An 18,569-nucleotide genomic window follows, 5' to 3' on the forward strand; every position below is an offset into this window, starting at 1 on the left:
CTAACGCGGGGTATTATGATGATATTACCTGTTATATAGAATATATATCCCAGGTGCACCGGTATATCCTAATACTAATTCATTACTTTTACCTGCTTTAAACATTTACTATCGCGAGCTCATCACTCATTTTCAAAATACCTCTTAGAAGAGCTTTTTCGGGGCAAATACATCATATAATAACTTTTCAAAACAGTTGCATTAGCGAAATATGGTTTATACGTACAAGTAATTACCACTACGTGTTATTTCTACCTAGTTTTACACGAGTTAAAATTTAAACTCTGATGCGGTATGTGTATGCTTTCGTGGTTTGGCGGGAAAATCTCTCTTATTGAAACAGCCTCGATAATGCGTAAGTACTTGTTTAATTTTCATGGCCTAGATAGATACTTCTCACGTAAGAGCTGTTATGTACTTTTGGTATTACCCTTGGGATAAAAATTTTAAAGCTCTTAAGTAAACCCTAAAAATGTTTTTAAAAGACGGTATTCGAATTTCATATTAATTTAGTTGTAAAAAGGGAAAACCCAACGCCGAAAGAAAAAAATAGAATAAGGGTTGCCACACGCCAGGGAAATCAGGGAAAAGTCAGGGAATTCAATTTTCTTTTGACACTTTTTGAAAAAGGTGGGGTTGGCGGAGTGGTTAGCACTTTCGCCTCGCAGCAAGAGGAGCCGGGTTCTATCCCAACTTGTGGCACTGGGTGAAAACTCGGAACAACTCCTTCCGCGTAGAGTTTGCAAGTTCTCTCCTCACTGGTTTAAGGGGTTTTCCCCCGAGCTCTTCGGTTTCCCCTTCCATAAAAACTTGTTGAGGTTAACGGTAATAGTTAGTGTAGGGAGCTGTTGGCTCGATCGTGTGGCATGCGGGGCTTGCCACCACCCTCCTACGCATTGTAACCCGGCCACCTGAATTAAAGGCTTCAAAAGTCGCTTGATGACTTAGGCCTAAGGTGGTGATTATTATTATTATTATAAGTAATTTTACTCTAGATTTATGACAAATTGTATGATTATCATTTAGTTCCTTGAAAGTTTGGCTAATTTTTTCAACATTGCAATAACCTTTTTGCTGAAATATAAGTCCATTTAAATTTATTAACTTCTGATAAAAGTAAAAATATGAAATAAAATTTTTGTAATTAAAAAGTCAGGGAAAATCTCTTAAAATGGCCAGGGGAAACGGGGAATAGTCGGGGAATTCGAATCTAAAAATTTTGTGGCAACCCTGAGAATCTTTTTATTTTCAAAATTAGACTCGCTAAAACGCGTAATCCAGGTTTGACATTAGCTAGAACTGGCGAGTAACGCAATCCTCTCCTCATTAATTGGCGAGTGAATTTCCGAGCAAACCGGTCCCCAGTACGAAGCAGCTGCATGCTTGCGTATAGAGGAATCTATCCCAGGTAACGCTCGACTCTGGCACGGCCTATAGCTATTAGCGTCTATTCCGATATCCAAATCTTCACCATCGCGATTTAATTGTAGCCATTGGCGTGGTCTCATTGGTAGAAACTCGGGGCGGAGCTCGCCTAGAAATACGCGACGCACCGAGATGAAATTAAGAATATCATTTTGGATATCTTCTCCGTTACCGCTCCCCCCTCCCCCCTCCATCCCACGTTCTCACGACTTTGGGAAAAGGACAGCCTCTCTCTGTGTAGGAACATTAAATATGTTTCGCGGTTGCCCCCCTCCCGCTCGAACTGCGAGACTACCTTCATTATAACAGTGGGCGCAGGGGGGCATCGAGGAGACTGCGCAACGCCTTACGAAAATGATTATATGAAAATTGGTCCGAAAAAACGGGAAGTCGCTATCATCAATTTTTGGGAGGACCCTGGGCCTGCGCTGAGAATGAAAGACAATTAGTTTTTTTCTTTTTATATCATCAACTCTCTTTTTCCCTTGGCTGGAATTTCTGGGGGGTTGACAGTATCCTTAAGTAGAGTCGCTCGGATGTTCGTTCCTCCGCCATTGCCGCTATTGCCATTTAGATCATTAAGAGAAATTTACTCGATTTCTTTTCAAATGAGAAACTGACTTAAAAGAGAAACGAAATTGCGGGTAAATTAAGGTATAATTTCCTAATTACGCCTGGATTATGGATGGACAAATGTTAAAATAACGTAGTTTGGGGAATCAATTTGGTTACGTCCTTGGTGTTATCCGCGCCCAGATAAATTAATTCCTTACTAAATTTAATAATACGTGGATATTCTCAGTTTTAAGGCGAAATGTTTTATCCAGTCTTAATTTACGCGTTCTATTGACTTCAGTGCCATCTTCTGGTGGTCAAAATTGTTAGTTTTTCTCCTGGGGTGTTTTAGTCTACCGACAAATATTGGTTATATATCATTTAATCTAAAAAAGTTTTGACATCATATATTTAGAATATCTATCTTTTTTTGGAAAATTAAATAAAATGAAGTAGCCGTTATTTAAACACAATTAGTGAATAATATTGGCTTAGGTCAGGTAAGGTGGCGATTTTCCTGCTGTATTTTAATTTATTTATAATATTTCTCTTTTTTTGGAAATTAAATAAAATTAAATAGCCGTTTTTTAAACACAATTAGTGAAATATATTGGCTTAGGTCAGGTAAGGTTGCGATTTTCCTGCTGTATTTTAATATATTTATAATATTTCTCTTTTTTTTGGAAATTAAATAAAATTAAATAGCCGTTTTTTAAACACAATTAGTGAAATATATTGGCTTAGGTCAGGTAAGGTTGCGATTTTCCTGCTGTATTTTAATTTATTTATAATATTTCTCTTTTTCTGGGAATTAAATAAAAAGAAATAGCCGTTATTTAAACACAATTAGTGAAATATATTGGCTTAGGTCAGGTTAGGTGGCGATTTTCCTGCTGTATTTTAATTTAAAAAAGAAGAAATTTATGCGTTCATTATTTATTCAAATACTGATCAATTAGTATATTACTGTACTATTATTAAAAAAAAACCCCAAATATTCGGTTTTCGGTCGAATGGGACTGTTTGGTGGAATGGACTACCATCCAAATATTTTCAACTTCAGACTGAGTACCAAAATGCTTAAACACCCATATTCCAGTAAAAAACAAATCCCAACTATAACAGAATGTATTAATCTCAATTCCACACCACTTTATCGTTATTTTTACTTCTGACGATTCTCGCATTACCATTCCTGGGAATATAAGTATAATTTGGAACCTATCTTAAAGAGTTAAATTTTAAGGGATATAAATGATTGTAAGAAAGTAGTCAATTATATCCCCGGCTACGGTATCTCGGGCCGCGGGCACGGCTCTATACCAGCCACTTTCCTCCCCCGGCTCTCGAATCTTTTGAATAAATGTTTCTCTAAACTGTTTTAACAAATACCCCTATTTTTTTTCTTTTTCTCACTCCGCGTATTTCGCGTATGAGAGCAATATTTTTTTCGATAGATGGCGCCCGTGGTCCAATTGGTAGCTCTGTCAGATACGGCGATAACGGTAAAGTCTGCGTTAGTACAGCCCGTGTTAAATGTTAAGTAATGGAGATTGGGTTGGTAGGAAAGGCGTCCCCGACGCATCTCATTTAGTATCATCAAACATGAAATCGGTGACAGGCAGCGTAAAAAGTGTGTTTCTCGGATGCATGGTAGCCAGACCGGGGGGGGGGGCGTAAAGAGGGGGGTTTTACGCGGAGAGAGAGAGAGAGTCCGAATTATCACGTGGAAGCCCGTTTAGTCTCGTGATAACTTCTAAAAATAGGCGTTCCCAGGTGCCTCCCGTTCCCCCCTCCCCGGCTTCGAGGTGCCCCGGGCTTCCTTTTTTTTGACCGAATTTCGCGAAAGGCGCTGTTTTTTCTGCCCCTTTTCGGAAGAGGGGAGAATTAGAAATAATGTTTAAGAAAGGGGAGGTCTAGATCGTCATTGCGAAGTGTTTGAATTAGTTAGTCGGCCCCCGTATTTAGCTTTTTTCATCTATTTTTTTCTGCCTCTTTCGCTCGAAGGAGAATAAATTTTCTCTTTTTTAATTGTTTCTCTTTCCCTAGTTAAAGATTCACTGAAAACTTGCCTCACTCTTTCCACATTTTTCGTTGCGAGAGGAAAAGTGTTCTTTTTTTAAATTTCATTCTTAAAGGAATGGTTCAGGTTGGGTAAGATTTGGATTTATTTGAAAGATCATGTTTAAATAAACTCAAAAATATCAGTCGTAAAATTGTATCTTTTTTTAATGACGATAAATTAATTTTTAAACGAGCCAAATTTACCCGCCAAGCGATCTGCCATTTTGTTTCGCGGTGACGTTTTAGGACTTAAATCACGCGCTGTTCGTGCTATAACAGCGGTCTGCGGAGGGAAGGTGATAGAAAATGGCAGCTCGCTTGGCGGGTAAATTTCACTCGTTTAAAAATTAATTTCTCGTCATTAAAAAAAGATACAATTTTACGACTGATATTTTTGAATATATTTAAACATGATCTTTCAAATAGACCCAAGTTTTACCCAACCTGGACTTTTCCTTTAAGAATCCCCGTATCAGGCAATACACGATCTTATTTTCAACATTTTTAACTTCTTAAGTCGGTTAGTGAGAAACTGTATGGATAGGGTTTTCTTTGGAGTAGGGCAGAAAAATTAAATCTGATTCTTTACTTCACCCTGAACGCTGGTGTACCGCTGGTTGATTTTTTCTACTGACGTCTGTGAACTAATTTTGACTACGTATTATTTTTTCTTAGCCCAATTGTCATTTCTAGACTCCAGAACGATTTGCGTAAATGTGTCATCTAATTAGACATACCTTAATTATTTCAATTTATTATTACTGAACGATTACGATTCAAAATAATACAAAAAGATAAAGAATTTTTTTTTTTAAAAATTTTGAACAATTTTTTAAAATTAGTGGATTTTCGCTTATTTAAAAAATTGTTATTATTGAAAAGCTTTGAGATAATTTATAGTCTTATTCCTAAACAAATGGCGCCACCTATGGCCAACCTGCCAAAACGGTTTTACGTTGTTACTACTTATTATCGGGATAAGAAAATGGTACACGTAAGCTACGTTTTTATAGCTCTTTCGTGGTTGCGAAAATGATTTTGAAACTATATATTTCAATTCATCATTGCTAATAATTATTGTTTCGTCGAGCGTATCCAATTGACGCGTTTTTGCTTCGCGCGAAAAGTTAGTTATTTTGTTCTGTTTTACGTTATCATCGTCGAACAATCAACGCCACTGAAACAAAGCGTCGATCGGCTGTAGCTCGACCGATATCATGTTCTACAATAATAACGGCGACGTGCGTTACGAAAAGGGAAGAGAGAGAAAGAGCGATTTAGATTAAAAGTCTATCAAGGTAGCCCCTAAGTGCTGTTGAAAAGCTTCTAATGGGTGTAAAGAAAAGGTCCGCTAGATAGAAGGAAATTTCGAGGTCCGCTGACCGCCCTCCCCCGGCTGCAGACTCTCCCTCCCCAAAAAATGCGGTTACGATTCCCAGAACGTCTGAGAGAGAAAGGGAAGAAAATCAAGAAATGGGAGGGGTATCATTTGATAGATCTGCAGAGTTGGGAGGTACCGCGCCGCTACGCTTTTTACATTTTTGCAATTTTCATACTTTAACATCCCTCGTTAAATTTCATCTCGACGTAACTATCACAGTAGGTATGTACGAAATGTTGTCGTTGTATTGTGGTCTTCATTTTGAACAAAGGACATGGGCGGATTAACATGGGAAAATCCCCCTCCTAACGATTTTGATTAAATTTTGCACAGATCAATGTTATAGATGTGACAAATAAAATTCAAGATAAATTTTCGCATCTTTCTTATATTTTCAATGGGAAGATGGGAACAATCACACATCCGATGATATATCTAAAACCGCTAATCCCCTGATTAAAAAACTACTCAAGGGTGTTGCTCGTGATATTTGGAGGCAGTGTTTGTAATTTAGTCAAAATCTTTAAGGCCGTTTTCGATATATCACCGGATGTGTGATTGTTCCCATTTTCTCATTGAAAATATATGGAAAATGCGAAAATTACTTGCCCCTGTATCTCTTGAAAACATTTTTTGTCAGATCTAAAACTTTTGCATCAATTCTTACATTGATATATAAAGCATCTGTGCAAAATTTCATGAAAATCATGAGGGGTGGGGGCTGGGATTTTCCCATGTTAATCCGCCATTGTCCTTTCCCTTGAAATCTTCGAGAAATATGAGTTTGATTTAGGTAAAACTATTTAAAAAAATAATCGATTTTAAATTACCTGTTAATATAACTATTTATACAAATTTAGTAAGTTTTGTAGCAATTCCAATTCATAACGAACTGAATTACATGTAGTCATTAAATTTAATTCAGATAAAATTAAATTATTGTCCAGGCACTTTCAAATTAGACGTAGTGAATTTTGGGTAGTTTTGCTGTAAAGTATACGGGATTTTCACCAATCTAGGTAAATTTTCCATAATCACTAATAAGTTTAAATCTGTATACCATCTATATAGAAAAAATGGCAATAATAACTTACATAGACCATAGAATAAATGAACTAGAGAACTAAAACACTTCTAGTCTTTGCACTTTTGGAAACGTATTCAATGTCTACTCGCCCAAACCGAAAACCAAAATAAAGAGGTTAAAGTTTAACGGATATAAACTGCTCTGGTCAAAGAATTCACCTCCACGGGAAGGCTTGTGCGCTTTTAAACGCGATTAATATTCTCCAACTTCAGTTTCCCATCTATAAAGGTGATGACGAATTGGAATATGCGTAATTTACGTCACATCCCTTTATTAAAGGTCCACACCGGCGTTTGGAAATTTGGCCTCAATTTAGCACGTGGTAGCAGGGACGACCAATCCCATTCTGAAAACTAGCGCGTGGAAAAGGTCAAATTCTATTGCCGGTGTGGCCCTTTAAGAAAAATACACTAATGACGTACTTGTAAGTGATTATGTTACATAGGGTTTAAATATGAATAGGATAAATTGGGAGTTATTTGAGGTTTAATTTGATCTTATTTTGGACATTGAAATCAATAACGGATTGTCAATGAAGAGACATTAAGGGCTACCTTTAAGCCATCACCACCATCTTGAGCAAATGGCTCGCACAAACCTTATATACTCAAGAGCCTTTAAAAACAAATTTATTAACCAGTACGCGGCGTACCACTGCATGGTTCTTTGGCTTACAATCCTTCATTGAATTATAAATAACAGACACAATTTTAAGCACTAGATAACAAATGTGTGAAAATTAATTTTCCTAATGTAGATGTTAAAACATTCAGTCAATGTTTCCTCAAAGTGGAGTCTACGTAAATTGTATGTTGACTAGAGTCTACTCTGTGTAAACGCTGATTATACTTAAATTAAATGTTGACTCACCACGAGTCTACGTTGAATCAACGCTGATTCTACGTAAATTTAATGCTGACTCACATCGAATCTTCGTTGAATCTGCGTAAATTCCATGTTGACTGACATATTATCTACGTTGAATCAACGCTGATCCTAAGTAAATTTAATGCTGACTCACATCGAATCTACGTTGAATCAACGCTGATCCTAAGTAAATTTAATGCTGACTCACATCGAATCTACGTTGAATCAACGCTGATCCTAAGTAAATTTAATGCTGACTCACATCGAATCTACGTTGAATCAACGCTGATTCTACGTAAATTTATTGTGGATTTACCACAAATATACGAAAATTTAATGTTCATTCGCCTTGAGTCTACAAAAATTTAATGTTGATTCGCCTTGAGTCTACAAAAATTTAATGTTGATTCGCCTTGAGTCTACAAAAATTTAATGTTGACTTACCACGAGTCAACGTAGAATCAACGCTGAATTTGCGTGGATTGAATGTTGATTCGCTTTGAGTCTACGTGATGGCAGTGTTGACTCACGTAGTCTCTGTTCAATCAACGCGTAGTATATCTCGATACAACGTTGACTAAACCTGGAATAACTGGTGGAGTCACAAAGGCATCAATGGGGAGGGGAACGATTTAAACATAACAGATATCGTTTCGGCGTGAAACGTCTTAAGCCATGATCACATTAGTGCTTAAAACCCAGTTTAGGTCGGTTTAAATACCAGTTTTGACCGCAGACGATAATTCTTGGTCGCTTCACTCCGGTTCGCTTATACAAAAATGTTTTCCAAAACAATTAGTTAATCATGTTTACTATACATACAGTAATATTATTTGACATTATTTAGAATTTTATTCCCATTATTTTGGAAAATCCGAGCAATTTTACTTCCCCGCCTTGTCGTTTTGAAAGCGATTCTAAGCGAACCGACTTGGACGAGTTGCTTCCCGAACCAACACGAAGCGATTTCTCACGCTGGTTTTGAAAACTAGTTATCTAAAACCAAGCGATTTTAGGGGTAAGTGTGAACTTGGCTTTAGTCGCGCTCATCTTGTTCGTGAAACAAACCCGCACGTAGTCCACAATCGGGATATATAAAAATATATATGCTATAAGGATGAGGGGGGGGGTCTTAGTGGCGTGATTTGAAATTCTACACCACGCCGCATTCGTACCGAGACCATTTATACATATTAGATTCGAAAGTCGAAACCGGAGTTAAGAAATCGCGAGTGCACAGTCTCCCCGAGAAAAGAAAAAACATCAGACGCCGCCACGAAAGGAAAGGCGCTCTGATATTTTTTATAAGTTTCTTTCGTTCTCTCTCTCTCTTTCTCTCTCTCCTCTCACTCAAACCGATAAATAAATCATTCGGAGTAGGAAACGCGAAGATATACGGCAGATAATACGGCCGAAGAAGGTCCGCGTTTCTTTAACTTTAATTGAGCTAAACAAGGGTTTAATAAGAGCCCCCGGAACCCGGCGGATTGGGGGTAACTCCTCGCCGCAATGATATCTCGGAGGTAGGCAGTCCGGGCCAGGTCGTGATTTTTGGGCGCTCGGCACTCCCGCTTTTTGGCCCAAAACGTTTTACCCTCCTCCGTTCAAAGGCATCTCTACAGCCACGGTGTCGCCGAGAGAGCGAACTCCACCGAAAAAAATCTGAGCAATTTATAGTGATTACGCGTTCATCCCCCTCCAATTTCGTAGAGCGAGCGGTTTCTCGTTTTGTACCCCCTCCCCCTCTTCATTCTCGGAGCGCGTTTAAAAAAGATTTACCCTCCTTAAATTTTACTCACACGCGCGCTCTCCGGGGTTAGCCCGTTTATATTCGTACAAACGTTAAGATCGAGATATTTTTTCTCCCCATCTCTCTTTCCATTGCAAGTCGAATCGTGGAATCGTGACTTTCCATCCGAAATTTGCCAGACGGATGTCTTTGCTCGGGCCGCGCTGCCCTCCTCCCACCGTACGCTTCTAATTCGCTATCGTTTTCGATAACAGCCTCCTCCCATTTTTAGAAAGAAAAAATACGGAATTATCGGGGGATGCCAAAGAGAAGAAATTTCGCATTCCTAATTTGCTCTTTCTCCATCCTCTCTCTCTTTCCTTCGGTTCGCTTTTGCGCCTTTTTTGCTTCAAATTAAAGGTACCAATGTTTATACGAAGGCCAAGCGGGAGTATTTTTCTCGAAGACCGAAATTATAGTCTTTTTGAAGAGGACGAAACGTGTGCTCGAATAGCGTTTAAAAGTTATTATTTCTGTTCCTCTTATTTAGGGAAAAAAATTACCGCTTATTTCCCCCCTACGCTAACTTTAATCCGATAGCCAAATGGACGAATTAGAATTTAGGTATTTGCCGAAATTACTCCTCCTTTTTCGGTGTTAAAAATTTCAGCCACGGATCCTAATCATTTCGATATCGGGTTCCGCGCGATTCGGACTCGCGCTTCGACGGAATCGTCGGCTTGGAATATGTGTCATCGAGTGTTAATTAAAGAAACATAAGTAATTCGGAATTTATATTTCGGCCCGTCTCGCGAGACCCGTTTCGGCAGTTTCCATCGGCGATTATAATATTTCTAATGGAGCTAATTAACAGTTAAAAAAATAATTATTATTCATTGCCAAAAAATTTAAATTTCTTTCGCCGATCCTCGCGACTAAAATATCGATTTATTTAATTAGTCCGCGCTCGGTATCTTATAACGAAAAGAAAAAACGAAATCGGGATAATAATTAACGAAAAACACACCCCAATTAACTCTCCCTCGAAATTGGCATTTTTTCGTAAGGTGTGTACAAAATATATAAAATTCGAAAGGCTATATTTATCGGAATCGAAAAACGTCGTTAAAAGTGACTTTTCTTTCGAGGGACATTTTTGGGCGCGAGTTTTATTTCCAAAGTGGGCTGCGCCTCAACACGTAAATGCTCGTGTAAATAAAGTCGTTGAATTTTTATAAGCTCATTACGAATGCGAGCTCGCGTATGGAAAGAAACGCGGAACGTATAAATATACGGTAGCTTGGAATAATAATCGGTATAATTTAAACGTGGTATCTCGCCGATAAATAGGCGAATCTCGAGATCTTTTCGTCATTATTTCGGTGGCTCGTCTATTACGGCGTCCCGCGGCAGTCGGTCCGACCGGGACGCGATCGCTATAATAACAATTAAAGTCGGGACAGCCTCCGTCCTCGTGGCGTATATTAGGTACGCGCGATTCGCTCTACCGCGACTGGAAGATGCTGACTACGCTTTGGCCAGGCGTAGCGACAGACGCGCTGCTCGTCTAAACGTACGAAGTGGAACCACGTCCCCCTTTTATCCGCGCAAAAGATGCCATTGCGAGTGGACTCGGATGGCGTCGTGCCCCGGGACGCCGCTGCTCTGGCGCTGTTACGGATCCTGGGCCCGTCCTGTTACCCGCGTCGTCGACCTTCATTAAGTACGTACACGTCTTCGGACGCGCGCCCCTCCTCGCGTACCTCCACCTCCTCCCATAATCCGCTATACACCTTTCTTTTTATTTCCATATTACATCTCATCCTCGCGCCGCGCGAGACGTTCTAACAGAGGGGAACCGAGAAATTCGCCGTTTTATGGACGATCTTTTATCTCTCACTTTTTCGGTAGTTTATAATTAGGGGGCTAGGCGTAAGACAGGCAGCTTTATGGGGATCAGCGTCTCTTAAGGAACCGTATATATTTTCTTATATGTCTCCCACCCAATTTTTTTTATCAGCGTATATATATATTTTTTCTCTCCTCGGCGTATAGTACGCGTCGTCTTAATGTACTTAGCCAGGGGTAAGAATCAATTTAATAGCGACGTACGTAACCGGCTTTCGGCTTTCTCTCTCTCAACAAATTCGATAGATCATCGTCGGGCCCCCGCGCCTTAGTTGACGATTTAGCGGAAGGCGTAGACGGGGGTACGGTTTGTACGGTCGGGTTTCCTCATTGTCTTCTTCCCTCGGATGGGTGTGTTCCAGTCAAAACTAGAGGATTAGGCCCGGTTCGCACGGCGCGACTCCCACTCTCCGACCGTGCACTTTGATCGCGATCTCGAGACGACGTCGTACTAGTCTAAGCAGAAATTAAATTAGTTTTAAATTATAGCCGTTGCGGAAACCGGGCTCGCGACCCGTCGTTAATGCCTCGATAAAAAATATTTTCCAACGACAGCGCGGTCCCTTTTCTTTCTAGTTTTTACGTTTGCCCCCTTTTTTTTTGTCTTTTCCATCTTTCGCGCGGAGGGCTGGGTTGTCTCCGAAAATCTTCTTATAGGGATTGGTTTTAATTTCGTCTTTTAATTTGGAGGTTCGGAGCTGTTAGATTGGTCCCGCTCAAAAATAAGCGCCTCCGAGTATAAAAATATATCTCTCTCTTTTTTATGGACTGGGAAAATATTTTCGGGAGGGCGAGCGGAGATGAGAAAATGGCAGGTTGATGTAACAATTAGGCTGTCGCCCATATAATTCGTCGCTAGTCGCGAATGTGGGAAGATATGGCTCCTGGGATATTAGCTCGTTTTGGCCGTCGCTGGTGGATACGATGCGTTCACGAGAAGATTATAATGTAGCAGAGCTTCGTAATTATCTCGGCTTAGTCAAATTTGTTCATTGGTGGTGTTTACTTTACCGTCATTTTTAATTGTTTATTTCCATTCTACTCCCCGAAGCTAGTTTTTTTTACAAAATTTGTTCTTGAATAAAAATTATGAAAAAATTCGAGTTAGCGCTTCCGTTAGATAGCGTCAAATTGTAAATTGTGACGGGCAATTTAGTTCGAGTGTGAACGGGGACCCGGGACTGGTTATACTGAATAAACACTTTATGGTGATCGCGTTCTTTAATAATTCCATATCTCCTCCCCCTGGCGACTTCGTCCCCTGGCTTCAGCCACGGCGGGGTATCTAATATTTCTCCCGAAGGTGGGGGGACTCGGAAGGGGGGGTCCCATTTGGCGGCGCGTTTCGTATCGTAAAATGGGGTGTGGTCAGAAGTGGGATGGTGCCGAGAAGGATGACCTTCCATCGTCCCGTCGATTACGGAACCCAGGTTTCCGCAGCGTCGCGCCAGGGGATGGGCTTAAAACACACACTGTGTGCCGCGAAAAGAGAAAAGAAATATCATCTTGAAGATCTCTCTCTCTCTGCGAATGTGCTCCGAGTGTATGTAGTATTGCGAGCCGTAGACGGAAACAGGCAGCCAGTCCTCCCCGCCGAAAGTCGCTTCATTAAATACCTTTGTATCGAGAAAAGGGGATGCCCGGATCGGATCACGCCGATCAAAAATAACGAGCAACCGGCTCCGCGTTTGTCCCTACCTTTACCTGACGAAATGCCGACGATCGGTACGATAATATTAAAGTTTTTTTATCGCTGATATTCAAATCCCAGATTGACATTAAGGAAATATCGAAGTTATTTAATTATAGAGCGTCTGTTATAATATACCAGATAGTTTTTCTTTTTACGTTGCCTCGAAGGTATAATAACTTTGGATATTAATATATTTTTTTCTCCGCGTATTTGGATATTCTAGATACGACTGGTCTCCCCTCCGGTTGCATCGTCTGCGCGTGGTGTCAGAAGGTGGGCATGAAACTCTTCACGTTAAAGACGTCCAACGGCAGCAAGGCCTTCTGCAGCGAACTCTGCTTCACGCAGTGTCGCCGGGCTTCTTTCAAGAAGAACAAAGTTTGCGATTGGTGCAAACACGTACGTCATACCGTCAACTATGTGGACTTCCAGGTAGAGGTGTGCAATGTTCGTCAATTCATGAAATTTCTTTAGATTAAATAACCTATTGCTCATACTATACGCTGCTCGCGAATCCCCGTTTTAAGTCCAGATTTATAATCCCTCGACTTAAATACGGAAGAACGAGCGAATGGACTATGCGAACAGAATCGATACTCTTTGGAGCGATTCTGCCCGTTTAATCCCGCGCTGGTCGGTCAGCTTAAGGAGGCCCTCCCGTTAACGTTATAGAAGATGGAGAAATAATGATCCTTAATCACACAATCACGACGATCCGCGTCGAGAGAAAGAGAGCCGCCTTCTTTTATATTTCAACGAACGAGCGGCACCGGCTCTTTCTCTCGGCCGTCGAAATTAAAATAATTTCATCATTTGTACCTTTTATTCTCACCCCACTCTATCATCATCCGCATCTTTCCTCTCGACTAAATAATAGCCCGCTGTAGCATTAACGCGCCGCTTACATTAGTCGAATTTTTACGATAATAATTAAGATTTTAATTTTAAACGGCGTTTCCGTATCGCGTGTCCTCCTTTCCTAATGCCGCCCGCTTTTTAAATAGCAGCCAAAAAAAACCGGACAAATCGGATCCATTAAATTTTCATTAAAGACGTATTTTTAATTTGTCGCCTTTTCTTTCTTTCGCGGCCGCGACGATGATTGCAGGATGGAGACCAACAGCTTCAGTTTTGCAGCGACAAGTGCCTCAATCAATATAAAATGAACATTTTCTGTCGGGAGACGCAAGCTCATCTACAGATGCATCCTCACTTGCAAGAAGCGGCCAACAAGATCAGCGGCGCTGCGGGCGGCGGCGGGGGAGGCTCTTCCGGGGCCCTCAACCTGATCACGCCCGAACTGTGGCTTCGAGAGTGCAAAGGATCTACGAACGGCCACAGTAACGACGGTTCGGACGATCGCGAAGAGATTCTTCCCGAGAACCTGTCCGTCAACCCGACGGAAGGAGCTCCGTCTGCCCGGAAATCGGTCTCCCCGTCTTCCCTGAGTGTTGTTCCTAATTTGAGGGTCGAGACGGACCTCCACGTCCAGGCGCAGTTGCCCGTCCCCAAACCTCGCAGTCACCATCGCGACAAGGATAGAAGTCGTCGACTCAAGTCTGGTTTTCGCCATAAAGAGAGACGAGACCATCGCGCGCGTACCGGGTCGTCGTCTTCTCAACTTAGAACCTCGGCCCGATCGCCCAGTAGTACTTGCAGTACTCCTCTCAGCAATAGCAGCGCCAATTCCCACAACCACTTGACGAACGGGCCGACTCCCAGTGTCAATGGCTTGGGACTGATGAAGCAGGACCATTCTTCCGGAGGGCCGCCTCCTTCCTTGAACATACCGGGTCTTCCGCCGTTGGGCCCTCCGTTTTCCGGAATGGGCGACGGATTGAGGTCCCCCTTTTTACCTCCCAACATGCTTCCCAACCATTTGAATCTTCTGGCCCAACAGCAAATGGAGACGTTGTTGAGGCTGCAACACAATTTGGGTATTCGACCCGGGATTCCGCCGATGCCTTTACCTTCCGGTATGTTTCCTCCTCTGCCCCATTTCCCGGGCGCTCCTGGGCCGAGAACAGTCAGTCCACCTACATTGGTTAACGCGCCTCCTCCCCTTCCGCCTCCCATGCCGCCCCGACCGCCTCCGCAACATCATTCGAATCACGGTGGAAGTAACCACCACCCGCACAAACAGAGTCAACACCACCACGAACACTCTTCGAAATCGTCCAAGTCGAGAGATCATCATTCGAGTAGTCATCGGTCCTCGACGACACCGTCGTCTTCCGTTAACAACGCTAATAATACCAACCCAACCACAACCAGCGCCACCAATAATCAACCTATCGGGCAATCCTTACTTCCTCCCGTGACGGTCATGGTTCCTTACCCGCTTTTGATACCCATCCCGGTACCGATACCCCTAATATTCCCGGTGCCCAAAGACTTTGTTGAGAAAATGAACAAACAGAAAAAGGATAAAATTAGAGAAAGTACGGACGACAACGAAACGGCCGTCAACTTGTCGAATGGCGGGGCTGCCGAGAAATCCTCGAAAGAAGGCGGAACTAAGATGTCTCCCAAGTGCGATAGCCGAAACCTTTCACCCAGGTCTTCCTCCAAGAGGGTGGACTCGGTCATTACGAAATTGGTGAATTCTAAACGGGACAAGGAGAGGTCCACGCCGCCCATCGACAGCCGCGACGTGTCACCGCTTCCACCGCCTTTGTTGCCAGCCTACGGAAGGTCTTCCACGTCCGTTTTGGACTTGGAGGACAGTACCGAAGACGCGGAGTCCTCGACGCCTCTGCCAGACGGATTCAGCTCGGTCGACGACAACAGCCTATCGGACGACAGTGATCTCGGCCAGGATGACGACCCGCTCTTGGACGACGGGAGGACTTTCGATTCGTACAAGGTCAAGCTCAAAGAAGGCAACTTAACGGCCAGTTTGGTTCGAGAGACGATTTCGCCCCGCAAAAGGTCGCCCGAGAAAGTGACAGACTTGAACATCGATTCGCTCAAGAGAAAATGCGTCTGAAGAAATTTTTTATTTCAATCTCTCTATTATTTAGTCGGAGATACGTTGTTTTTAGGCCTAGAATTAACTATGTTCGTACGAAGGTTGTTATTTATTATACTTTCTCCCCTTCATTTCCGACGTAAACAAACTACAGGCCTCGACCAGATTGCGCTGAAACGTTCCGAGATTGCGAAGAACGCCCGTAGCTTAACTTCTTATAAATGACAATGGCTATATTTTGTTACTAAAATACCAATCTCCCGCGTAGAGGCAACGTTATAAAAGAACTCAAAAAACCGCTATAGTTGTGATAAAAAAAGATTCGATAAAGCTGGTACAAATAAGTGAACCTTGTTCTTGTTGTAAGTCTAGGCCTATTTAATTTAATTACAATTTAACCGAGTCTGAAATCAAAGCGTAAATTAATTTATATTTAAAGCCCAGATGGTACATCTTTTAAAACGAAGGTTTAAATACACCCTGAAACAAAACGAAGCGCGGTATTAAATATTTTATGTGAATTTACAAGTTGGTTTTTGTTCGGTTGTTTATTTAATATAAGGAGTACCTCTATCTGATGTAATAATAGATTCGAAATGACGAAATCGATTGTTGTATAATTTTCGATGGCTACTAATTATTATTAATGAAAAATTGCAAAAAAAAAATCTATATGAAATATTGTACAGGTGTTTAGTTCTCTCGGGACTTCGTATGATATAATCAATCAATTCTCGGTGAATGAATTTATATGTAAATAAATATCGTTTAAAGTTCATTTGATTTCAAAGTCTTTCGTTCATTTCTATTCGGCTTATGCCTACTATAATTTTTGCAAGAGGTGCCATTCCTTTTGTTAATGATTGGCTTAATTTTACATTAGCCGCGGAATTTTTATACGAAGAAATAGCCGCGTTAAGGTAATTTGATATTAGAACATTTATGGAATGTTTTTCTGGCTTACTGATTTTTAAAAAAAATGCGCGGGGAGGCAGCGTAGGAACCATGGGGTGACTCATTCGCCTTTCAATTAACCTTTTCAATTATCATAGGAGCCACCTAACGGCTAACGAGCGAAGCAGACTTTTCGTGTTTAAGAAGCAGCCAACATTGGCTTGCCAGTGGGTAGTCAAGGTATGCTACCAAGAAATGTTAAAGGAGTTCCCAAATCCTACCAAGAGGCCCTTAAAAATTAAAATAAGCGAAATATTTTGGTGGTTTACTTTTAAATTAAGAATAAAAATTTTAAACGGAGGAAACACATGGATATTAAAAATTAGCAGTTTAATTAAAACTATCCTGAGCTTTCGACCCGCGGGTCTTTGTCCGTTTAAAATTTTTATTCTTATAAATTTTCCATGGATCTTTTCAAAAATTTTAATATTTACTTTTAAATTCCGTAAATTCTACAGATAATTGCAGGGAGCAGATAAATTGAAATTTTGAACTCAAACAGACAATCACCATATTGAGTTAGCTTTAGCCTTTCTAAGCACAGGAGATTCCGAATTCGTCTTCGACGTCATTGATCTCACTCCGATCAAAATAGAAATGGAACATGTTTCTAAGATAAGAGCGTTTTATTCCAGAGCTGAAAAGGAACTCTCGAAAGCATTTGCTCCGTGCCCACCGAGAGCATTTGAACACGCCAAAACGTTCTCCGAGGGCGATCTCGGTCGGTCGAAATTGCAGGAAGTTCGCTTTCCAAAAGTAAAATTAAACCTCTAGCCTAGTCTAGAATAAAAACCGCTATATGTTTCAATTTTTAGTCTTCCGATTTGTGGAAATTTTGCCGGAAAATTCACATCTCTAGTATGATCCACAATTGGAAAATTTGTTGTGGACAGTGGCGTAGCTGATGGTCCGCAGGGCCCGCGGTGCTGGGGGGGGGGGGGGGCAATAGAGATTTTTGCGAGGGGGGGCCTCTGAGTTCTCAGCTACGCCACTGGTTGTGGAAGTATTTTTTAAAGAGTGATAAAATACGCGAATAGTCCAGAATGAAAAGGGACAAAAATGCTAAACCCTAAATAAATTTGAGGAAATTAAAATAATTACAAATAGCTTATATCAATAGGTCTTCCAGCAAACATAAAGACGCGAATCTCGGACCAAAAAGATCTTCGAGTAATAAAATAAATAAAAATAAAATAGCCAGAAATAATAATAATAATCAGTTAGGCTAATACCCAAGGCACCACCTTCGGCCCAAGTCTTCTAGCAACGATAGACCAGTTTCGTCCTATTTGGGGCTCATCAGTATCGTGTAGGAAATCTGGCTCGCGACTATTACACTGAAAAGAGAACCTGAACGAAAAGCCGAATAGGGGGATAGTGATGGAGAATAATACATATTATATTATTATTATTATTATTATTATTATTAATATATGTTATTACTCTTTGCAATGCCAAGGTGGTTCTAAGTATTTTTTAGTTGGCCCGATTTGAATGTGCTATATTTTCTGCATATTTTTACGGCTTTATTTAGCTTTATTAGCTTTCAATAAAGGTTCCGTTAATTAATTAAAATGTTTCGAAGTTTACATTGCATTTTCCCTGTTGAACTTTTAGGTGGGTTAAGACTCTAGAGCTAAAGCTATATTTCCAAAAACACTTGAAATACTGAAAAAGCTGGGCTTCTATCGATGTGTTTTCGGTAGCCTGTTGAAAATCCCATAGAGGACGTTCGGCAAACGCCTTTTTTTTCAATTTTCTAGTGAATTTAGAAATTTAGCTTTAAATCATGACATAGGAAATTAAAGGTAGTTTTCTAGTTCATGGTGGAACCTGTGAAATTTATTCGCAAAAATTGTTTTGACATTTTGCAATGAATTTGCGCAATTTATCCACCTGAACTTAAACTATTTGGTGGACACGTGGATAGGTTGG

The 18,569-nt window shown here is 40.9% G+C and overlaps 1 protein-coding gene across 5 annotated transcripts in view; it reads left to right on the forward strand.

The window, feature by feature from the left end:
* The window catches only part of Sobp (Sine oculis-binding protein), a 68,192-nt gene extending 51,734 nt beyond the window's left edge, over positions 1-16,458 (forward strand). For 3 of the 5 annotated variants that reach the window (XM_090155477.1, XM_090155476.1, XM_090155478.1), the window contains 2 exons: positions 12,933-13,156; positions 13,818-16,458. In XM_090155477.1, the coding sequence (XP_090011603.1) occupies positions 12,933-13,156; positions 13,818-15,698 (2,105 nt within the window). In that variant the 3' untranslated portion in view covers positions 15,699-16,458. Of the gene's footprint in view, positions 1-10,811; positions 10,832-12,932; positions 13,157-13,817 lie in introns of those variants that run through there. The other 2 variants (XM_090155480.1, XM_090155479.1) reach the window with 2 other exon arrangements.
* Positions 16,459-18,569: the final 2,111 nt, after the last annotated feature.

This window comes from Leiobunum rupestre, chromosome 8 (assembly GCF_980474605.1).
Source record: "Leiobunum rupestre chromosome 8, qqLeiRupe1.1.hap1, whole genome shotgun sequence".
NCBI lineage: Eukaryota > Metazoa > Arthropoda > Arachnida > Opiliones > Sclerosomatidae > Leiobunum > Leiobunum rupestre.